Source organism: Myxine glutinosa, chromosome 4, assembly GCF_964187855.1.
Source record: "Myxine glutinosa chromosome 4, kmMyxGlut1.1, whole genome shotgun sequence".
In the NCBI taxonomy this organism is placed as follows: Eukaryota; Metazoa; Chordata; class Myxini; order Myxiniformes; family Myxinidae; genus Myxine; species Myxine glutinosa.
In genome coordinates, this window is record NC_136264.1 from 157962127 (window position 1) to 157987651 (window position 25525).

Consider the following 25525-nt stretch of genomic DNA (forward strand, 5'->3'; position numbering starts at 1 on the left):
TTCCCATCAGCTTCTCCCTGATTCCCCTCAGCTTCTCCCCGATTCCCCTCAGCTTCTCCTCGATTCCCCTCAGCTTCTCTCTGATTCCCCTCAGCTTCTCCCTGATTCCCCTCAGCTTCTCCCTGATTCCCCTCAGATTCTCCCTGATTCCCCTCAGATTCTCCCTGAACTTCAGGTCGGTGACAAAGTTAGAGTAACAACTGGTGATCAATCGACATGGGAACAGTTGGGTACTATCAATTCCACCCTGACACCCAAAACTCCTCGCTCGTATGGTATACGCTTTGGTGACAAAGATTTTAAAAAGGTACAGACGCCACCTCAAACCCGATACTTCCGTACCTTCTTCATCTTCTGCGTTGCCATGCTCAGAAGACGTTCCTGAAGGGCTCGAGGATGAAGCTCCAATTGATATTGGAACTGAAGGCTCTGAAAAATCCGTCAAGTATAAAACTCGCTCTGGCAGAAAAGTTAAGCCAGTTGAAAGTCTTGATCTTTAATTAAAGCAAGAAAGAGGTTCTGGGCCAGAATAATGGCCTGGATTATTTATACCAAATACTAAAGATGGGTACTCCACCCTGATGGTGTCGCTCAATTTGCTTTAAAGTGTGGTTGGGTTTTTGTTCTGATATGTGGTCTAGTTTGATACTTTAGAAATAACCGTTTATTGAACATTTTGTTGTGCTTTGTTCTGCTTATGAGTAATTGGGAGTTTCAAGCCTTTCAGGCTTATTTGTTGGGGAGATGTTATGGAGTACAGCTCATACATATGCTAATGACAGACTGATGACGCATTCCTGTGACGTATGTATAATAAAATAGTTCCATCATGGCCGCTCACTGAATGGGTGTGTCTCGATCATTCCCGGGCTTTCGGCTACTGTTACACACTGGATGGAAGCTATAGAGAAAAAGTCTATCGTGTCGAGTGTGGATTTGTGGTTATGGAAAAACATTTGCAGTCAACATTCAAAACAAATTGTCCAGCTTCTTTTAAGTATGACTGAAGCCTCAGAAGCTGAGATAAATGTGCATGTAGTGCAGCTTGGGGCCTTGATGGGCCTCACCATGCCGATGTGCCGTGGCTAAGAGTAGGTCATGATTATGCTTCCTCAGGTATTGGAATTGAAAGTTCCGGTCATCTAAGCTAGTCCAAGCATAAGAAATAATCTCATATATATATATATAAAGCTCAGTTCGTGTCTATGTCACAAGTGCCGTCCATTCTACAGGCCACATCAATTGAGGACTGAACCAACCTTCCTCTATCATTAAATATTAAAGTGAGGGGTGGGTAGGAGAAAGCAGGGGCCAAATGAAAGCAGGGAATAAATCGAGCCAAATGAAGTCTGTAATGCATATTAATGAGATTCTAACATTAGCACAATTTTTTTGGGGGGTGGGGGGAATACTAAGCCAGATAAATCGTGTTTAACAATCGGACTATTTTCACTTCCGTTATGCAAATGAACTACTTCCGGTCGAGATTTGAATGAGTGAAAGTTGCACAACTTATTGACAGATGTGTATATCTGTGTTTCATCACAAGTTATTCTTGCATTCAAGATGATGATGTGCCAAGCTTTTAACTGCAAATCGTCAAGAAATTTGCTCACAGAACTCAGAAGTCGTTTTTTGCATCCCTGGCCCACAAAGAGATCGTTAACATCATCGTTCGTACTTGATCAGCACTCACTTCCTGGGAAACGAGCCTCGGAAATTGTTGAAACACGATGCCGTACCGACACTTACCAGGCGAGGGTTACGTGTTGATTTGAAGCCAGGCACATGTGAGCCAAGCTCAGAGCTAGTCATCAAGTAGTTATTACGAGAACACTAGCAGAACCTACTTGTCACTTCCCTGACAGACTAATTCGATCTGTTTGCTAAAAATTGCTATATTGTTTCACTGCATCTGTATTGAGTCCCTAGATTATGATAACCCGACCAGCATAGGGGAACATTTCATCAGTTTATGAAGTGCCCTCAGGTCTATTAATTGGTTGGTGGCTTACTGCAGCCTTTTTTGTCATATACTCCGAGGGCAATTTCCATTCTTGTAAGACAGCCGATCGATCTCCCAGGAGCGAGCCAGAGATCGTTCACCGTACAGTCTTCCATAAAGGTCTGACCAAACTGTCCCGCAGATCTGTGACAACCAACGGATGCTGCAGGAGCGGCCTGTGAACCTTCACAGCCTCATAGTCCAAGCCATTTAGCCCAAATATGGGGCCAGATAGGAAAAAACTGCAACACTACATATCAGTGCGAAATTGTATGCAGTAATATATACCAGATAACATATCAAAAGTCTAAAGCTCTAAAAATATGGGGTGTCTGTCAAAATCACTGGTACATGGACCCCCCTTTTCATCCTTTTGCGGTACGATTTGTTCACATTTTGCGATACATTCCGAGCACATGGTATATAATTATACTTTTAATATCAGGAATTACAGCATGTTACAGCCCCAGTACGGCCCGTACGGAACAAAAAAATAAGCACGTAAACAAAATTCCCAATAGCTAAATACTGATCACTGATATGCAAATACATGAATCACTTGTCATGACTGTTTCAGAATTATAGTCAGAGAGCCTACTACACTCTATTTCAACCCATAGCATACAAAAGGTTTGACCCCCTAGAGTTGTTGGGGGTATCAAGCTGAGTAAAAAAAAGTATGTAAGATTGACCCCCCCTGCTGGAACTAGTCACCAGACCCCCCTAAAATGACCCCAATAATGGGTTATTTCAACCCATCTCATACATGGACCAAATTTGGTTACAATATAGTGTCATGTCAGGACATTACAAAAATGTCAAATCTAACAACTTACCCTGCTGGAAAGGTGATGTTAGACCCCCCGCAAAGTACCCCCCAAAATGGGTTATTTCAACCCATCTCATACATGGACCAAATTTGGTCACAATATAGTGTCATGTTAGGACATTACAAAAACATCAAATCTAACAACTTACCCTGCTGGAAAGGTGATGTTAGACCCCCCGCAAAGTGCCCCCCCCTAAAAACGGGTTATTTCAACCCATCTCATACATGGACCAAATTTGGTCACAATATAGTGTCATGTCAGGACATTGCACAAACATCAAATCTAACAACTTACCCTGCTGGGTAGGTGATGTTAGACCCCCCGCAATCTCCTATTGCATATACGAACCAAATTTGGTCACGATGTACAAATATAACAAATCTAACGTTACCCTTCTGGAAAAGGTGGGTGATGTTAGACCCTTCCTCAAAACAATCTACACACAAAATACATGATACTTCAAATATATAAACTCACCATCAGTCAATGAGGATTACTATTTATTATCACAAGACTCAAACATAAACGAAACATGACTTCCTGTCAGCAACAGAGCTCTTATTTTAGGGAAGACATCATGATTTATCGTTGTTTTAAAATTCATTTAAAACAATAAATGATACAGGAATAGGTCATTGGTGTGGTCATCAGCATCATCATCAGCGTGGTTTATTAAGTTTATTAAGGCTACACAGAGAGAAATGTTTACACAGCTTGTGTACAATTTTACACATTTCTGATGTTAAAATAGAACTCCAAAACTGTTATGTAAACATTTACATAGGACCTGATATGTAAAATTTTACTAATTAATTATGTTAAGTTTTACATAATTCATATGTAAAAAAAAATTACATATCTCTTATGTAAACTTTTTGCACAGTAATTATGTAAAAATAGAACTCCAAAACTATAATAAATAATATATTGTTTACTGAACTAATTATGTAATTCGCGATTCCCGGTGCACACGAAGCGGTGAGATGCTGTCATAAATATCTGCCGATTTTGCATGGTTTGAAGGTAATTATACATTCTCTTTTGCAATTATTATGACTCACATACACTGTAGAATGCTGTGATTATTTCAAATTTGCCGACACGATGATAATTAAAGCAAAAATCAAGTAGGATTCATGTCACACAGTCGTTAAGTCAGGATCCTCAGATTGAACTGCACTACGGTAACATTGGCAGATATTTATGACAGCATCTCACCGCTTCGTGTGCACCGGGAATCGCGAATTACATAATTAGTTCAGTAAACAATATATTATTTATTATAGTTTTGGAGTTCTATTTTTACATAATTACTGTGCAAAAAGTTTACATAAGAGATATGTAATTTTTTTTTACATATGAATTATGTAAAACTTAACATAATTAATTAGTAAAATTTTACATATCAGGTCCTATGTAAATGTTTACATAACAGTTTTGGAGTTCTATTTTAACATCAGAAATGTGTAAAATTGTACACAAGCTGTGTAAACATTTCTCTCTGTGTAGCCTTAATAAACTTAATAAACCACGCTGATGATGATGCTGATGACCACACCAATGACCTATTCCTGTATCATTTATTGTTTTAAATGAATTTTAAAACAACGATAAATCATGATGTCTTCCCTAAAATAAGAGCTCTGTTGCTGACAGGAAGTCATGTTTCGTTTATGTTTGAGTCTTGTGATAATAAATAGTAATCCTCATTGACTGATGGTGAGTTTATATATTTGAAGTATCATGTATTTTGTGTGTAGATTGTTTTGAGGAAGGGTCTAACATCACCCACCTTTTCCAGAAGGGTAACGTTAGATTTGTTATATTTGTACATCGTGACCAAATTTGGTTCGTATATGCAATAGGAGATTGCGGGGGGTCTAACATCACCTACCCAGCAGGGTAAGTTGTTAGATTTGATGTTTGTGTAATGTCCTGACATGACACTATATTGTAACCAAATTTAGTCCATGTATGAGATGGGTTGAAATAACCCGTTTTTAGGGGGGGGCACTTTGCAGGGGGTCTAACATCACCTTTCCAGCAGGGTAAGTTGTTAGATTTGATGTTTTTGTAATGTCCTAACATGACACTATATTGTGACCAAATTTGGTCCATGTATGAGATGGGTTGAAATAACCCATTTTGGGGGGTACTTTGCGGGGGGTCTAACATCACCTTTCCAGCAGGGTAAGTTGTTAGATTTGACATTTTTGTAATGTCCTGACATGACACTATATTGTAACCAAATTTGGTCCATGTATGAGATGGGTTGAAATAACCCATTATTGGGGTCATTTTAGGGGGGTCTGGTGACTAGTTCCAGCAGGGGGGGTCAATCTTACATACTTTTTTTTACTCAGCTTGATACCCCCAACAACTCTAGGGGGTCAAACCTTTTGTATGCTATGGGTTGAAATAGAGTGTAGTAGGCTCTCTGACTATTATGGCACATTTTGTTGATTAAAATCACAAACTCATAATAAAATCACATATAGAGAAACTAATAATACTGACTCATAAAATACTGTCGGAAGTCAAGGATTCGCTTAAAAGTTAAAAAATGTCCACAATTAACTAATTCAGCTGCATGTAACAGTCTATAACAACAGTCCACTACCTAATCATCATTTTCCTCGTCATCGTCGTCGCTGAAACTGTCCAGGACGGAGTTGGTGCAGCCAGATCCACGGCACTGACCACAAGCAGGAGAACACTCCAAGTTGTGCTTGCGGCATGTACACCGTGCGGAACCACAATCGGTCGAACAGTTGCACCGGATAACATTCAACAAATCCTGAGGTGCTGGAGGGAGGTCGGTCATAACAGGAACAAGATTGCCGTCGCTCATTCTCCAGCCCCAATCCACTGGTTGTAGGCTGTTGTTTCCTTTCCACTGCTGTATTTGCAGATACACCCATCTGCTGTGATATCTCGCTGCAGCAGATGTGGGCGGTAAGGTCTGTGGGAGTATCTTCGAAGTCTTGACTGCGACCTGTTCACAAAACCGCTTGTACCTGAGGGAATCCAAACTTTCATCAGGTTTACCCTTGTAGAGACACACGAGTGCTATCTCTCCTGCAGCCTCGACCACATCTGGTGATGCATCCTCAGCCAAGAACTGTTGGGATTGAGTTTGGAAGAGTGTGCTCATCATGAATTTCTTCAGTGACGCTCCTTTGCCAAGGCCGTACAGTCGAGACGTCGTGTCACATCCCAATACTGCGTGTATGAATAGGATGCTTTCACACACAGCTGCACCTAGCTGACGTTTCATGGACTTCACATTCCAGATGTGGTTTGGTTTTGTAGTGGATTTTGCCTGACTATACATAAACAAGTCGTGTGCTTCTAGGTTTGCGTAGAAGCAGAGTAGGACGATCAGATCTGTGTCTTCTCCTATAAGGGCTGTGTTCCTCATGTTCGCCGAACTGACTGCGGTCTGGACGATTAGCAGGTCAGCATCTTCCTGGGAATGATGGGTCTGGCATCCAGAAAGCCGGAGGTATCTGCTCAACATGTTGATGAAGTTCTGTTTGTTGTTGAGGTTTCCCAGGAAGATGTCTTTCTTCATGGTCAACTTCATGTCATCAGTGAAAGTCACTTCTGGTCCACCTCTACCTGCTGCTCGCCTCTGGTGGGTCATGTGCTTGGTTGATTGACCAAGATATCCATCAAATATTACGATGGCCTTTCCGTACTTTCTTGTAACATAGTCACAGTGGAGCATGCAGATCTCTCGATATGTTGGTGAACCACGTGGCCATGGTATACGGTGCAGCAGACTTCCACCATCCAAGACATACTGGATTTCGCTGATTGACTCTATGGTACCTGGTTCAAGTTTAGACCAGATACCATCTCCGAGTACGGACTTCTGGGCTTCACGTAGCATCAGCTTTTCATCAAACAGCGCAGGTGGATGAGGGCATAACTCAAAGCGAAACATCTCTTCCTTATCTTCAGCAGATTTTGAGATGATGATGAGACGCTGGAATAGCAGTTCTGGGTCTATCTGTACCTGGCCTTTACCAACTCGCACAGATGATCTGGCCTTCAGAAATGTGGTGGCTTGGTCTTTGCGCTTGAACGTGTAGTGGACAACTGACTGATTTGTCATGGAGTGCATGATCTTGTCTCCAATGAGCTTGGCATTGTCGACATCAACCTTACTGCCAGCGTTGACACCAGTCATTATGTTCCTGAGGGATGGATGACACTTGAAAGGATTTCTGTCAACTAGAGCGACCTGTAGTGTACTTGTATCTTGCATGTCGCGATGCTGCCTGGTTTTGCCCATCTCTTTGTTCTGTTCACCTGTGCTGTACTTCACTCCAGTGAGCTCTTGCATCGATCTGTTCGTCTCCGAACAAGCCGGCATGGACAAAAGCCACGTTAACCGTTGTTGCTCTGTCATTCCTCTTCCTCTTGTTAACCCCCCGCTGGTCTTCATACTTCTGAGTACTTGCTCAATCATCAGGTCTGAGGAAATTCCAGCCCAAGCTCTACTACTTCTTCGGGCGACATGGAAGCCCTGAGTAAACTTACGGTGCACATCTGGATAGTCCTGTTCTAAGCTGTGCATTATTTGCAGGTAAATCCTGGCAGACTTAGCATAGAGTGAATGACCTGAGGCTGCTACATATGGTAACATATCAGATACAGCTTCGAGGTGCAGGGACCAGTTTCCCATACGCTCGGCTTTGATGAATTTTCTTAAGATCTTCACCATATCCATATACTGTAACCACAGTTTCGCTGTTCGGTCTTTGGTCAATGATTCTGTCTGTGTTTGAAAGACTTTGCTGATCTTGTCAAGGATTGGATCACTTGCTACATCGTTGGAAGATCGTGTGCCTTTCATCAACGCATCATACAGGGTCCTTGCTTTACTCACATCTGGATGAATCACATCATCATCGGCCAAGCCACTCATTGCATCTTCATCCCGAACTGGCAAGTCTTCTGCAGTTCTGTATTGTGTTCCTCCAAGAGGATCAGACAGGAGGAGTGCATTCAGGACAGCATCCAGGAGGATGTGTGCCCGTACAGCCCTGGAAATTGCTTTTCCTATTAGGATGTGATCCACTGCATTTGGTGCGTATATGAGTTCTAGCAGCTCCTTCAACCCAGAACCACCCATGAGGTGCCCTATGCTGCCAAGGAAGCTCATTTCCATATGAAAGGCACCTAGCCTTACCACAATACGTCGCATGGGGCTTCCATCTGGCTCCGAGAGAATGATCGACAATGCCTTCCACCATAGTGGCTGATCAAAGGTGATGATGGTAGGTACATCATGTTGTTTAGCATGTTGCGCAATGTAGTTGAGAGTGGAGTAGATGCATGTAGTGTCGCTCGAGCTCAAATCAATCATTGGGAGAAACAGGACAGACGATTTTGAATGCTGGACACCACGATGTAAGAGTTGCATCATCCCGGACCATGCAGGTCTTGGTATCTTGAACAGCAGTGACGTCTTCCACAGTACATCAAGGTTGGCTGTGGGATCATGGGCTCTCATGATAGGCACGCTCCCATAAGTCAAGGTTGCAAGTGCCTGGTCGTCAGCTCTATGGTACTGTATCTGGATTCTTCCAATTGTTTCTATGTCGCTGGCAGTGACCTGAGCTCTAGGAATCGGATGTCCTTGTGTTGTTCCAGGGGTAATCATGGCTATTATCCCCATGCCATGGAAGGTGTTGTGTCCGTCTAAGGTTCTAATGTTGTGGTCGACGTTGTCAGCTGCATATTGAACAAATTCTCCCTTGTGGTTGGGTATGTCCGTACCCTGGTATACAGCTGCATTTTGGTTGAAACGTGTGACTTCCTTGTATGAGCTGCAGTACCCATGTGCATGCAGTGAATCAATAAGGAAACGAGAGGCGAAATGGTGCTGCAGCTGCACCCCTAGTGCAATTTGCAGTGGAGCAATCAGGACACGTGGTCGTGCAGCTTGCATTATAGCCTGACCAATTGAAGCTATCTTCAGCTCTACATCTTTTGCCTTCAAGATCTTTCCAAGAAAAATCTTCAGAGTATCAGGAAGAAAGTTGAGGCTGGCGTCTTTGAACTCAAAGTCTTCCGATGTTGGGTATGTTTCATTCCCTGTTTCCACTTGCTTTATGTCATCCAGTATGAATTTAGCGGCAGCTTCCAGGATTATTTTCTTCTGAATCATAGGATCCTTAGACTGGTTTGCATGAAACTCCAAAAGTACACTGTCAGCTGTTTGCCCAATCGTTGCAACATTCGATTTGCCATTAACTGTTGTGACAATGACTCTGTCGCCAAAGTGTTCAATCAGTCTGTCTTTCATATATCTTTGAGAATAGGACTCGGCATTTGAGTCAGCAAGATACTCGGCCATTTTGTCCACCAGATCAGAGATTGTGTTTTGTTCGTCGTCATTTTCCTCAAGAAATTCAGTCACCTTTATAAATGCCTGACATCTGTCATCCAGAGCAGGACGACCGCCTTCGTGTGGTGATTTGTATCGTCTACCCAATTTCTGTTTCTTCTGTACTGTTTAATTATGTACAAAATTCAGAGGGATCAGTTTCCCTGTCCGGAAATTTGAACTGCATACCTGGTGATACACGGCATCTGCCGCTGGAAGGTCACACACAATGAGCAGTCGAGCCCGAACAGTATCGGCCCATGCATCGTTCCTTGTTGAGCACTTTTGCAGAAGACGATCTTTACATTCTGTAAATGTGATAGAGTGGACATCTCCTTGTTGTTTCCTGTTATCAAAGTTCACCTTTGTACCACAGAAGAGGCAATCTGCTTTGAAGTTGAAGGCTTCCTCTGCTGATCGGAGCGATACACTTGGGCCTGGTCTGTGTGTATCTCTGATACTCTGTGCTACCTTTATTGGATTGCAGTATACACGTCGGCATTCTTGATGAACAACTTGACCTGGAACAGTCTGTATTGGGTCACTGCGCTGGTCACTAACAACATTAATAGTCCGACTTCCCTTTTCACGAAGTGTCACTACTGGATTATCGTTGTTGGTGGATTCATTGCAGAACACACACGAATTGGCCGCCATTCTTCAGGGTTGGATTACCTGCAAATATAGAAAAGTTGAATATACTATTACTGTATGTTATTGCCAATAGACCTAAACATACTAAATACATGTCATTGATGGGATTAAAAACTAAGATATATATGGTTCACAAACAAATAATGATGTACCGTCGCTTGCTGTGGAGTGAGCAGTCTTTGTAAAACGGGGTGTGGTTAAATAAGACACTAAAACAGTAAAAACTTCACTTATATATACAATATTGTACAGTATGATATCCTTTATTTATTATATCGTGCTAGTGATTAGGTCCAGTGTATAAAATAAGCAATAGAAGTTCAGAGAGCGACAATAATCATAGCATGCGGCATATGTACGTCTTTTAACATGGGGCTAAATGGAGAAAACTTGATTGCATTATTTGAGAGTCACCCCATATTTTTAGACCTTTATACTTTTAGTATGTTATAAAGGTACCTTGAGGGTAATCAATACTAATGAGATCGGTAGTGTTGCAGTTTTTTCCCCGTCAAATGCTAAATGGCTTGGACTATCAACTGACTTCACAGTCATATCGTTTCGGTTTACTCACCAAATTTTTTACTACTTCAGATGCTCCTTGGAAGGTATTGGAAGAAGCGTGGAACATCATTCCCCAGGAATTTAAAAGAAAATTATTTGAAAGCGTTCAAATAAGAATTTCATTTGTTTTGAAGGAAAAGGGTGCACATACTCACAATTAGTTCATATCAAGGTATATATTGTCAAGGTATAGATCTTATTAATTGAATAAGATGTTATTTTTCATAAAGGAGTATTTACATTGAACACAACGTTTTAGTTTATTTATGCATCAGAGTAGAAAAATGCAAAATGTCCAAGAATTTTGCACAGCGGTAATGGATAAAACACACCGATTAGAGAATGGCCTAATTTGTTTGGACACAGTGAATGTGCTTTACATGATAGTTTAATATGCAGCAAAATTTACCACCTGAAGTTTGCCCAAAAGGAATGATATCAAACCCTTTTGCCATTGTTCATGCTTGCTCCTCCTCGAATTTGCTTCCACTTTACAGATTAAAGTAGAGTTCATAGAACACCTTACCCCACACAGTCTTGAGAAAAATGACATGGGAAGGATCTTTTAAACTCTTGCTTTGCGTTTCCGACCGTGATCTATATTTTCCTACAAGCCGCGATTTTATCTGAAACTCGATATTCCCCAATGCTAAGAGTATAGTTTAGAGCGGTAAATTTGATTAGTCAAGATGGCGTAAAATTTCGTTCAAGTAGTGCTAAACTGGAGGTTTTTGGAAGTGCCAACATAGCGATTTGTGTTCTACAGTGTTCAAGTGTATGAGTATATTGAAACAAAATAAATATTTTAAAGGGTGTAGAAAAAAACCTTTTTGCGGAAGGTTGCCACTGTCTATGCACCATCTTTTTCACCACCTTATTTAACACGTTAAGTTAGTTATTCATGCCTGGTGTTTGTGTCCTTTATGATGTCCCTAAAAACAGTAATGTTCCTGTTTGGAATAATTTTCAGTTTTTTTGACTGACAGACTAAAAAAGTGCGAACAGGACGAGATTCTGCACAATTTGCCAAATTCAGAGCCAAAGTACTGCTAAACTGCAGCTCGATTCATCCGCAGCTCAATGGAATACTTCTCTCCCCTCTGGGCTGGTGCTCCTGCCTCACACCTAGCTCGGCTTCACACTGTAGAAACCAAGGTTTTTAGAATCATTGGAATCTTCCGCGATAAACCTGATTCTGAGGGCCTTTCACTCTCTCACCGCTGACTGACTGACTCCATCTACATTTCACTGTCTGACAACATGGACCAACTTCTATCCACTCATCCCAACTCTCTCTTCCTCATATGTGGTGACTTCAATTGTCATCATGCCACCTGGTTGGGTGTGGGTTCCTCTCTCACCAGTCATGGCACCTCAGCAAAGGACTTCTGTGACTCACTGGGATTGACACAATCTGTCAATTTCCCGACCCGGATCTCAGCCAATGGAGTATCTTCTCTTCTAGACTTGGTTATGACTAACTTCCCTGCTAATGTCTGCTGCTCTTCTTCTGCTCCAATCGGTTCTTCTGATCATGTGCTTGTCAAAGTGGACATCTCTCTGGCCATTCTCAGAGAGCCTCCTCAGCGTCGACGAGTCTGGCATTTCACTCAGGCCGACTGGGACGGTCTTCAAGCAGCCATCAATCGTCTGGATTGGTCTCCCATCTCCACTGCCTCTGACATCAATTCTTCCTGGGAATTCTTCCAAAGCAAACTGATCTCTCTCATGCACAAATTTATCCCATCTCGCCTTCAGTTGTCTTACCCTTCCTCCCGTCCATGGTACACTGAATCTTGTGGTGAGGCAGTTGCCCTGAAACAACTTGCCTTTGCCTCTTGGAAGGCTAATCCAACTGAAGGAAATCTCAGTTCCTTCCACCAAGCTCGGAACAAGTGTGTGTCTACCCTCAGGAGTGCCAGGAAGCACTATCTCTCCTCACTCAAGAATGAACTCTCAAACCTGTCTCCTTCCTCCAAATCCTGGTGGCGTCTGGTCAAATCCGTTTCTGGTGTTTGTTCCCCCTCCATCCCCTCCCTTACCTCAAATGGCCACACAGTTGACATCGCACGTGACAAAGCCGAATGCCTCAACTCTGTGTTTGCCTCAAAATCCTTAGTCCCAAACCCATCTCTCTCTGTTCCCACCTTTCCCAGTCGAACCAAACTGCTCCTGGACTCTGTGACCTTCTCTCCTGACAAGGTGGAGGAGTTTTTGTCAAACCTCGACTCTGATTCTGCAACTGGACCAGATGGCATCAGCCCACGGGTCCTAAAATCCTGCTCTGCCGCTCTATCTCACCCTCTCTCTGTTCTTTTCACCCTATCTTTTGCTCAAGGTCATCTGCCAGCATCCTGGAAATCAGCAAACATTACCGCTTTACACAAAAAAGGTGCAAAAACAGATCCTTGCAACTACAGACCAATCAGCCTGCTCCCAATTATCAGCAAAGTCATGGAATCCATCATTGCTTCGGATATGAAATCTTTCCTCTTCTCCAATGGCTTGATCTCTGATCATCAATTTGGTTTCAGACCAGGTCACTCTACTCTGGACATGCTGCTTCTGCTGTCTCAACAATGGATGGAGGTCCTCAATGCCAAACAGGAAATCAGAGCTGTCTCCCTTGACATATCACGTGCCTTCGATACGGTCTGGCACCCAGCTCTGCTCACCAAACTCTCCTCCTATGGTATCCATGGAAATCTCCATGCATGGCTTGCGGACTTCCTCTCTGGTCGTAGTCAACGTGTGGCCCTGAATGGATTTCTCTCATCTCCCCTTCCCGTTCAGGCTGGAGTTCCCCAAGGCAGTGTGCTGGGCCCTGTGCTTTTTCTGTTCTTTATCAATGATCTCTCCGACTCTCTGGAAAATCCTCTGTATCTCTTTGCTGATGACTCCACTCTCTGCCGCTCCATTCCTCTTCCCTCAGATCGGCAGTCTGCAGCCTCCTCACTCTCTGAAGACCTGGACAAAATCACAGACTGGTCAAACATGTGGAACATGTCTTTCAATCCTGACAAATCTCACACTCTTACTATGTCTCTCCGAAAAGATCGACTGGACAACCCTCCCATCTACTTTCTCAACAATCCTCTCCAAGAAGTTCTGTCGCTCAAGCTTTTGGGTCTCACCATCTGCCATGATCTTTCTTGGGAAAACCACATTTCCAAGCTGGCCTCCAAAGCCAGTCGCCGACTGGGCATCCTCCGTCGTGCGAAGTCCTTCCTAGGCACACCTGAGCTCCTCACCACATACAAGGCTTTCATCCGCAGCTCAATGGAATACTGTTCTCCCCTATGGGCTGGTGCTCCTGCCTCACACCTGGCTCGGCTTCACGCTGTTGAATCCAAAGCTTTCAGAATCATTGGAATCTCCCGCGATGAAGCTATCTCTGAGGGCCTTTCACTCACTCACCGCAGGCAGGTAGGTGGTCTTTCTGTCTTCTACCGACTCCTCTCCGGCCTTGCTCCCCCAGCTCTCTCTGTGCTCTGTCCCCCAAATATTCCTACAGGTCGCACAAGATCTGCCAGCCACCCTCTGATGGTTAAACTGCCGAAATCTCGGCTCTCTGCTCACCTTCACTCTTTCATTCCTCTTTTCTCCCGCCTCTGAAACAAACTCCCACACTCACTTCAATCACACTCCTCCCTCCAGGTCTTCAAAACAGCTGTTCACCACCATCTCTTATCTTCCCCCATCCAAAACCTTGATCTTTTCTACCCCCACTAATTCACCCCAGATCCACCTTGTTTGAAATTCCAACTTCTTTCCTGGAAGTCTTGGCAGTGTCCATATGTTTTATACCTCTCCCACCCCCCTCCCCCTTCCCATGCCTCCCCCCCAAAGCCCTCTCACTCCCACAGTTCTCTCGATGTCTCCATGTCTCTCGGTCCCTGCTCTCAAATGTTGTGTTTGTGTCCTTCCCCCTCTCTCCCCATCTTGTCTACTGCTCCCGATGTTATTTGTTTTGTGTGTCTGTTTGTCTTTCTGTGTGATTAATGTTCGCTCTTTCACGAGCCTCGATCTTGTATACAAAAAAAAAAAAAAAAAAAAAAACCGCAGGGAATTTGGTGGTCTTTCTGTCTTCTACCGACTCCTCTCCGGCCTTGCCCCCCCCAGCTCTCTCTGGGCTCTGTCCCGCAAATATTCCTACAGGTCGCACAAGATCTGCCTGCAACCCTCTTATGGTTAAACTGCCAAAATCAAGACTCTCTGCTCACCTTCACTCCTTCATTCCTCTTTTCTCCCGCCTCTGGAACAAACTCCCTCACTCTCTTCAATCCCACTCTACCCTCCAGGTCTTTAAAACAGCTGTTCACCACCCTCTCGTATCTTCCCCCATCCAAAACCTTGATCTTCTACCCCCACTAATACAACCCAAATCCACCATTTTCAAATTCCGCTTTCTTTCCTGAAAGTCCTTGTAGTGTCCATCTTGTTTATCACATGTACCCTGCACCAGTCCTCTCTTCCACAGATCTCCGGCTGTCCCTGTTCCTGATCTCCTACTGTCTAATGTTGTTGTGCTTCCCTCTTTCTCCCCCTCTTGTTGCTCACTCCCATTATTATTATTTTCATGTCTGTTTCTGTCTATGTTTAGGCATTAGCTCTTACACAAGCCTTGACTTTGTATACAAAAAAAAGAAAAAAAACAAACTGCAGGTTCCTGTTCCAATTTGTGTTCAAAATCAAAATAAAGTAGTTATTCAGTCCTAAACTGACATGTACAGACAGACAGTGAACAAATTGCTTAACCTTTGCCTTGTACATGGGGTAAAAATGAAAATTATCAAAGAAACCAAAAATAAAAACCAGCTCATGTCCAGGGAAACAAAATTTATTTTGCAGAAGGTGCATCTGGAATTTGTATTCGCAGACCAACATTGACAATCATCGAGACACAAACGTATTAGGCACAGCATGTATCATTGCTCAAAATGACGTTAAAAAAAAGGAAGGTGATTGTTGAGCAGAGACAAGAACTAATTAATCACCCAACAACTAAATCTAAACATCAACACCAGTAGCAGCAGACAAAGATCAGAAGCACATTATGGAGCAAGACGCAACAGCTAGAATGGTTTGGTAACCAACTCGCTGTCACAGAGATAATTTAACAGCTTTAATAAAACTCGGAACTATATTTTCATCGTGTAACATGGATACGAATTACATCCAAGACACAAGTAGATAAGCGTGATATTGCTGGAATGAGGAGTGGCAATGCAGCTCGAAGCGCTCCTCATGACTTCATGCTGAGGTATTTTGCATGTCAACAGTCTTGCTTTTCACCAACACTTTTGGCTTCTGACATCAAGTGCAACAGTTTGATTACATATATAGTGACCCTCGTTCGATCGACCAAGCACAATCACACATCATTTGATTGTCACCTGTACAGGGTTACATTTAAGACGACGCAGTGGTCAATAAATAATTGATAACATGAACATCAGTACAGGGCACTGTTGCCAACCCGAAAATACTTGAGTAGCTTTCTCTTTAATACAGCATCCAAACTGATCTTCACATTCTTTTGTTCCTCAAAAAACGATGATCCAAATACAAAGTTGGAAACAACAACAAAAAACATCAAAATGATACAGATAAAAGTTACTATAGTAATGCACAGAATCTGGTCACTTTACCCCAGGACCCCCTTACACTGGCCTAGCCTTGGAGGCTTTGTACCATCGATTTGACCCATAGGGCTCCAAGCAGAAATATAGAAAGACCTTGGATACGACTTATGGCCAAATGGCAAACAAAATTAAGGAACGAGAGCTAAGTAAGCCCAAAGGCTGAAGATAGATATCTCTGCAGGCCAGTACCATGGACCACCACCCAGATAGGGAAGTGTGCAATGGCCTAAGGGAACTACTGAGATGTGGAATAAAAAGTCCGATTCAACAAAAAGGACAAGTGGCAAAACGTTAGGACACAAAGGAGGTGTTAAACAAGTTTTAAAAAAAGAAACAAGTTAGTGCATTTCAGCATTTCCACAGGCATGTTATGTTAGTAAGTAATAGGCCATTAATTTAGGGACATCCATCTTGTCAACGTTGCCATCAGACAACCATCGTCTTAGAAACAAGCCCAATAAACCTTCAACTCCCCAGTTATGGCACATGCAAGGACCAGGAACTATGAGGTGAGCACCAGGAGGTTCCTTATTCGACGTTGACAAAAACCCTTTAAAATTCCATGTTTCCAAAGAGCATGAACCTCTAGGTGGTGCGATCACTGTGCATCATGTGCCCGTCGCTCTGATAAAATCCTCCGTATCATGCTAGGGTCTGGTGGTGATGCCTCATGGTTGAGCATGGGGTTTGAATGAGCCCTTGACATCCCTGTGTATCCTGGTCCTTCTGGCTCAGTGCACCAAGCCATTTCAAATGCTTTGAGGTCATCAGTGCCAGCGAGGAGGCGTGCTTGCAGTGCAGAGATGTACATCTCATAACGACACTTCTGTGAAGCCATGGATGGTTCGGAGAAAAGGGTGGGAATCCAAAATGGAGGAATGAATCGTCATGCAAAACCTTTGGAGAGTCAATATCAACAATAACAAAAATAAAATCGTAAATTCATGTATTGTTACGGTGGTCGTGTTGGCCAATCGGTCTAGATACACCACGCCAGATTGAGGGCCTAATCGCTCCTTTACCTAGCTCAATTTGGTTCCTCTGAGGTCGATCGAGCGACACCCTGGATTCTTCCTCGACACCGAGCCTCTCACAATGACAACTACAGCAGTTTGTTGTGCTCATTGGGGGAGGGGTTTAAATTTGGATGCTAAACGTCCAGCCAAATATATCTTTTATAATACTTATAAAACTGAACAGTTACGTGATTTGATTATGCTGACTCAAAAACTTAATCGAGACCCAGTGGATTCACAAGTGTGTATTTCATACCAGGGGAAGGGAGAACGGGGAACATGGAAGCATTTTATATTAGAACGGCACTCGGTAGAGAGGCATACTTATGCCAGGCCGAAATCTAATCAGTTCATCGTTGCATCATAATATGCAAAGATGCGTCATACTTATACCAAGTTTGGTCAAAATCCCATAATTGGTTCACAAGTTAGTTAGGTAACAATTTTCACTAAATGGGACCTCTGACCTCTTGACTCCAAAATCTAATGAGTTTATCTGAACATCATAATACATACTTGTACCAAGTTTGACTTGGATCCCTTCAGCTGTTCTTAATTTATCGCACTTTAGAAAACCTATCACAGACAGATGGATGGAGAACCCAAAAACATTATGCCTCTGGTAACTTCGTCAACAGAGGTATAATAATTATGTTGTTACGTTTGTGGGGGGTAGGGATACCTTAGTCCAGGTAGATTGCATAGGTAGTGTGCTCCGACTATCATGAAGAAGAAGAAACTTCGATGCATCATAAGTAGGAAATTTGTGTGGACCGGATGTCGGGTAAGCTTCTATCTTCGTCCCCATCAGAGGGGTGGGGCTTGTTAATTAGCGAGGGATTATGGGTAATTAATTCCCTGTATGTAATTGCCTCTGTAATCTTTTCCTGTGTTCCTTATGGCGCTGCACTACACGCATCTAGCCAGAAATCGGCCATTAATCACACTAATTAAAAACCAACCGGAAACCAGGCATCAAGCACTACCGCTGATAACACCGACTTGGTGAGCGCACAGGACAGGCAGGTTCGTGAGGCCACGCCTAGAAGGGCAGTGATTGGTCTGGGATTTGATTGACAAAAGGACTGGTAAGATGGGACTATGGGATGGGTGAAGCAGGCACGGATGACGTCAGAGCCTCAAGTACAAAATAATTGGAACAGCGGACATTTTCCCTTCTCGCTTCTTCTGGTTCTGGATCCCATAGCGAACGGTCGCATTTAATCTCTCTCAGCATCGACATTTTATCTCTTTCAGCATCGACGTCTTCTCACTTCTTCTGATTCTGGATCCCATAGCAAACGGTCGCATTTTATCTCTCTCAGAATCGACATTTTATCTCTCACAGCATCGACGTCCTCTTGGTTCTTCTCTTTCTCGACTCCATAGTGAACGGTCGCACTTTGCTCTCTTGCGTAAGGAGGATTCATCACGAACGGTCGTGTTCCGACATCTTGCTAGTGGTCATGAGGAGGCGGAACTGCGGACGGAGAGCTTCGGTTTCCGTGTCGAGATCGTGAGGACAAGCACGGCTGGAGGAGTGAACTGCACGCCAGGGCCATTCACTTCGCGCACGGAGCCCGGAGTGAGTGGCTTGCGTGGGAGGCCTACTTCGCGCCAACAAACATGCGTTTCCCGCTAAGGCCTCAGACGATCTTTGATGATTCCTGATGAGATACACCAGCCGATTGGAGATAAGTGCCACAAATAACACATTTATTTTCAGTTATTTTATCCCTTGTCTGTATACGAGTCTGTGGGTGGGGCGCTCCAATTTAGGAATATAGTTTTATGGATTGTGCATTTTCTTTGTGACCAGCAATTTATTTCATAGAGCCAGAATTTTCTTGTACATTTAAAACCTGTGTCGGTTGAATAAATTAATGCAGGTTTGAGGACTGCCGGTGGGATCCGTGAAGGGAAGCGCTCTTCGGTCTCTTCCCCCCATGCGTATTCTCCGCTATATTTTGACTGAACGCCTCGGAGTTAAAGCCCGTCTGGAAATCCGTTTCCTTGGAAGATTTTAATCACCAGGAACACGACAATATTTCTAATGGCAAAATATGCATCATAGATTTTGTATGAGTGGGAAGTCCTTATCGAAGTGAAGCGGTTTCAGAGAAGGGATTTTTTTAAATATTGGCTTTCAAGTTAATATGGCTGCCACACCACGTGACATGTGACCTTAAAATGTACACTCTGCATATGTATGTGTCTGGGATCACATTTGTGAAGTTTCGTGTTGATCGGATAAGGTTCATTTTTTCTATTCAAGATGGCTGCCATACCACGTGACCTACGACATCATCATTTTCAAACGATATGCAATAATGGTGTTAGAAGATGATATTTGTAAAATTTGGCATCGATAGGATAAGCGGTTTAAGAGATATAATTATTTAATATTTTCCTTCAATCCAATAGGACTGCCACACCATGTGACCAATGATATTTTCGTGATCAACTTTTAATCACCATGCCTAATCAATGACACATTTCGAGTCAATCAATTTGGTGGTTTGGGAGAATATGTTTTTTTAAAGGTTTTAGGTTAAATTCAACATGGCTGCCAAACCATGTGACCCATTATGTCACAAATTTAATATTTCAATACAAATGGGTCATAGATCATGTGCATGCAATTTCAGATTTTTAGGATAAGGAATTCGATTAAAACATTTTTGGCTGGAAAACCACTTCACCTCTGATGTCATCATTATCATGCTTTTGTTCGCCATTGGGAGGACTTGACAATGTGCCAAGTTTCAAATTTTTCCATTCAGCGGTTTCCGAGAAATAATTTTATAATTATTTGCTTTTATTCTAAGATGGCTGCCATACCACGTGACCTATGATGTCACAATTATCATAAAAACATTCTGCAGAGGTGTCACTCCTACCCTGAAAGTTTCGTCTCAATCAGCAATGTGGTTGCTGATAAAAACGAGGTTTAGCCCGTATGGACGGATGGACGGACAATCCAAAAACATAATGCCGCCGGTCACCTTCGGAGTCGGAGGCATAAAAAGCTTATTTCAGTTAGTTAGAAAATAACTTATTTTCGAGTTGTAATCATCTCTTCTTTAGTCTTAGTTGAGCTGAAGTGAGCTTTGTGCCGATATCATACTTGCGCAAGTTATGTTAGTGATTTCAAATATCGCATATAATGGTACAACACAAATTTGATCATGATTGTTACACAGACTTTGCGTTAGATAGATGGTTTGTTGCGTTATCTGATACGCCAGCATTTTCTGCTTACATTAAAATAGCGTAATTGTCTCTACGAGAACACTCGTAGTGGCACAATCTGGTACATCAATCACTCCGAGTATACAGGTTTGAAGTCAGCGATCAATGTGTTAAAAGAGGGTTCAAGGGAAAAGCTGTTTTAGACACAAACATTAGGGAGAGAAGACGAGAACTTGCTGTACAAATACCGACGCATAATCCTAAATCACATTTTAAACTGGAATAACGTTGTTAGAGCGCATAGCTCCACCAGGGCTGAACAGTTTACGTTTTGTATTCCACCGATAGGCCAGATCTGCATCTGGACCTGAACCAAAATCTAATCACCTTGTTCTTGTCACTTACCCAACTCATCCAGCAAGTTTTGTCATAATCCATCCACAACTTTTTGAAATATCATGCTATCTGTTGTTTTTGATCCCATCTCTCAATGGTGAGGAACCTTAAAAATAAAAACTCTCGGATCCGGATTTGGATCTTAACCAAAATTGAATCAATTCGTCCTTATCCTCCCAATCAGTCCACAAAGATGTATGGGCGGATTTGGACCACTTTTTGAGACATCGTGCTATATATCCGTTTTCACCCGATCTCTCAATGGTGAAGAATCACTTTAAAATCCCGGATTCGGACTCGGATCCGGATTCATATCTTAACCAAAATTAAATCAATTCTTCCTTGTCACATGGCCAACCTGTCCACGAAGTTTCGTCTAAAATCTGTCCACAAATTTTTGAGATATCGTGATCACAGCCTAACGGACAATCAGACAGTCAGAGGTGAAAACATAACCTCCGTCCACCTTTGGTGACGGAGGTAATTACATACCTCAATGCTATGCTAATACATGCACTGAAGGAATAACTATTTCTAAGCTATACAATCTTAACCCATATAAGGCATTTCCACAAACAAGAAAACGTTACATATAAGGCAAGAAAATATTACACCAAACGAAGGTTGAGCTCCAGAGGGAGAACCAATGGAGTTGGAAAATGGTGTACCTCAAAGTCCAAATACTGCAGCTTGAGCTTGTAGTCCTGAAGCTCCCGTCCACGTACACGACGATCTGGTGGGTACGACTGGTGTTCCACTAGCTCTGTGATTATCATTCGCAACTTAGTCTCATGTGCCTTCAGCTGTTCCTCCTGAAAATAAGCACAATATAACATTATAACAAGGGTGTGAAAAAAAAGAACCTTCTACAAGGCAAGACAGATGAGGATTGATAAGAGCTATACAGTTTTGTAGAATTGTATTTCTAAGAGAAAAAAAAGGTTTCTAAGACCTATTGAGACAAAATATATGAGACAAATTTTATAAGATTTATAAAACAAAAATTGTATTTACAAGACAAAATGGGCATCATTGATAACTTCAGTCAACTAAAAATCCCCTGGAAGGGGAAGTGTTCAAACAATAGACTAATCCACTCATATGATTTCATTACCAAAGAGACTGCTTTATGTCGCATGCTCAATATGTCTGCTATATTATTGGATGCTGTTAGCCTGGTGTTGGCTTAGCGGTTAGTGTGCCGGCTTGGGATCCTAGGATCCTGGGTTCGAATCCCGGTCGATCGCTGAGTTAACACCAGGGGGGTTGACTCAGCCTGTCATCCTTCCGAGGTCGACAAATTGAGTACCAGTTCACTGGTAATTCCCTGTGTGTCGCAAGAAGTGACTAACAGGGTTGGTGGCAGGAAGGGCATCCGGCCACAAAACTGCTTCAAAAAGGGGACCACAGTGCCCGACCCGAAAAAGGCCAACCCCTGCTTTGCGGGGAAAAATGGCCTCTAAAGGTGGTTCTATTCTTGGATGCTGTTGCAAAGCCATACAACATCGTAGGAAAATTTTGGGGGGAAAAGCAACATAGACTGTAAGTACCCAGTGAGTCTAGACCAGGGGTCACAAACATGTCGATCGTGAGTGACTGGTAGTTCGCTGGCTGCCAATGAGTAGCTCGCATTAAAACGTGGATAAAAGAAATTAAAAGAAAAAAGAAAACTTCACTAGATAGTAACGTTTTCATGGAGTTAAGAAACAAAGATACCACCGAATTAGCAAACATTGTGTGGCTGCTTGATTTGACATTTCCAACATATATGACGGTAAAATTGAACACCCTGTACTGTGGATCGCAAGGGAGACGGAAGACAATTGCCGGCATGATTAGTGCAGTGAAAGCTTTCTCGAGGGTATCCATTTCAGTCTACTTCTGAAGCCTAAGGATCAATGAGACGATTGCACAAGATTGATATAGGCCTGCGATCACAGCCACATATCCAACTTAGAGGTCCTATAATACTGCAGAGTGCTCGGAAGTGATGATTGAGAGTTTGAGCAATGTTTTACGGCCGGATGCCCTTCCTGACGCCAACCCTTTTTGCCGCCTTTAACGACAACCAGGGAATTACCAGTGAACTGGTACTCAATTAGCCGACCTCGGAAGGATGACAGGCTGAGTCAACCCCCCTGGCGTTAATTCAGCGATCTACTGGGATTCAAACCCAGGATCCTAGGATCCTAAGCCGGCACCCTAGCCGCTAGCCCAACACCAGGGTTTCATTATCCTCCTGAAAAGTTATCGGTTAATCATTATCCTATGATAATTACGTAATTGAGAAAAATGAATGGTAGAGCATGGGTGACAGTGGTTTCAGGTAATCCTCCATCGTTCCAAGCCATTCCTTGAAAAGGCAAAACTACTCACAGCCACAAAGCCTTTGTGCATAGCTCAATGGAGTACTGCTCTCCCTTTTAGGCTGGGGTGCCAGCATCACATATCCTGAATTTTGTTCTATCTAAAGCTCTCAACATTATTTGCATCACCCAATATGAGGCCAAAACACAAAGCCTGCTGCTCTCACATGTGGCAGGTAGGTCGGTGAATTCTGTTTTTTTACTGTTGCTTCTCTGGTATAGCACCCTTGGCTTTCCGACCCTCCCCAGCTCCTCCAAGATGCATGGATTCTCCAATAACCCCCTTCTGATTAAATTCCATTCAATTCTTCCAAAATCGAGGCTTTCTGCCAATTACCACTCCTTTTTTTCTCCCAGATGTGTAAATGGAAGTGGGCTCAATTGCACTTTTCTCTCCAGGGCTTCAAAGCAAGTGGTGCACCACCATCTCATGTCACCACCCATCCTTACTCAAATATTTTCTGTGCCCATTAACCCTACCTCACCCCCACCTTCTTACTTGCAGATTACCACGTTTCCTCCCCTTCCCTCTCCTCCTTTGTTTTTCTTTCATTACCTTGCTCGTATCCAACGATGGAACCGTCATCCCTATGTTACCTTTTCACCTAAATGGGTAAATGATAATCGTGAGGTCATTCATTTATCTGGGACCAGCAGTATCCACAAGGATGTTCGTTTGAGGTCCGGGTCTCTTTCCGACCAAATAAATGATACTTCTGTATAATGCTTTCATGTATTTGATGAGAAATATTTTTTAAATGCTTTTGTGGGTGATAAATTGTAGCAGACAGCCTGGAAATGGAATGAACAGATTATATTATCGTAGCGTATACTGCAGTTTCAAATCAAAACTTATATTGGAGATATTTGATTAATATCACATAAATCAGAGTAGAGAGAAAGATTGGTTGGTGTCGTCTCCCAAAAAGCACTTTTCATCACGTTTTAACACAGGTTTTAAGTATTTTAGAATTTATTTATTTTTTGAAGTGGGTATTACATTTATCAATATCTTGGCGATCAAAATAGGGAAGTTACATAAGCTCATTTTCCATGCCAGTTGCATCGAAAAATAGAAATATCAAAAAAGGTAAAAATGATTGTTGTGTACTGCTCATTAGGGTGGAGTGAAAATAGCCAAAAAAAAAAAAAAATTTGAATTTTAACTAGCTAGATATGCCAAAAGGTGCCATTACATCTATAGAGCACTGTTAAAATTGAAGACCATAGAATTATAACCAGGCTAAGTCACTTTTCCCCCCCCCCCCCCCCGTTTTTCACGTTTTTCAAAATATTTTTCACGTTTTTCTCGAAATGACTAAAATGTGACTTAGCCTGGTTATAATTCTCTGGTCTTCAATTGTATTAAAATTGAACAATATTTTGATCTCCCTCAGTAACTTTTTATTTTACTATACTATGCAACATAGTAAAACAGCTCATAGATGCATTCAAATCATGGGTCTATTATAGTTTGTCTCAGAATGTTACAGTCACACAGTTACAATGTGAAGTGTGTGAAGTGTGTGAAGTCGCGCTTCGATTCAAACGATGGCATCATCTGTCGCGAGGCGACACGGGCACGGATGAAGCCGTCTCGCCTTTTCTTGCCACACACAGCTTGAGCGGCCTCGGTCACGAGTTTCACAGTCCTTTCCACAGCCTGTGTGTGGCAAGGGAATTTAGGGAAGAGGACAGTTGGGGTGACATCCATCGTGATAAGTTCCTTCAGCTCAGGGTCTGACATGCCTCGGATCACGGGAGGCTCCGAGATGGCGCACGCTCCCCAGTCAATTAGGTCGAAGTACTCCACTGCGTCAAAGTTGAGTTTAGCGGGGACCTTGAACCGTCGTATCTGTCCAGTAGGCTGTCTGTCTGTTGCTCTGGCTTTCATCACTCACCGCAAGCCCCATTCTCGTATTTGAGGTCGATGGTCAGTTATCATGGCCAGGAGTATATTTTCCGGATGTGCAAAGTACGCGTTGCGGTGCATAACAGGGTCAACGATCTTCTTGTGTTTAGCGCTAAGGTATCGTGACTTGACGATCATCTGGTGGATGTGCCTGGCTCCATCTTTGCATGACGAGTGGACTTTGATGGAAAACCACATTGGAGCATACACTCGAATGATATATGTCACCATGGTTTTCAACTTCTCGGGTGGTGTCTTGACGCTGACGTACAGTCGGAGTATTCTATTAGCTGTTGTAAGCCACCGAGAGTGATTCAGGCATCCAGGGTTTCGTAGGGCCAGATCGACGCTGCATTCACCTTCGCTAATGCCATTGCACATTTCCAAGAGATATCGCTGGTCTGTACTCCAGTCTCTCGGGTCCACATTCGGCAATGCCTGACTCAGTTTCACTGGCATAAACGATGTTACAGGCTGTTCGTTACACGTTGATAGACGTTTTCCGATGGGTCCTGAGAATCCACACGGGACTGTAGTTGTGCCGT

General features: G+C 42.9%; 1 protein-coding gene across 6 annotated transcripts in view; it reads right to left on the reverse strand.

The window, feature by feature from the left end:
• Positions 1-15277: 15277 nt before the first annotated feature.
• Positions 15278-25525, reverse strand: part of LOC137412486 (PH and SEC7 domain-containing protein 3) — a 196756-nt gene continuing 186508 nt past the window's right edge. For all 6 annotated transcript variants that reach the window (XM_078776658.1, XM_068097791.2, XM_068097793.2 and 3 more), the window contains 2 exons: positions 21371-21514; positions 15278-16924 (listed from right to left, as the gene is read on the reverse strand). In XM_078776658.1, the coding sequence (XP_078632784.1) occupies positions 16697-16924; positions 21371-21514 (372 nt within the window). In that variant the 3' untranslated portion in view covers positions 15278-16696. The remainder of the gene's footprint in view (positions 16925-21370; positions 21515-25525) is intronic.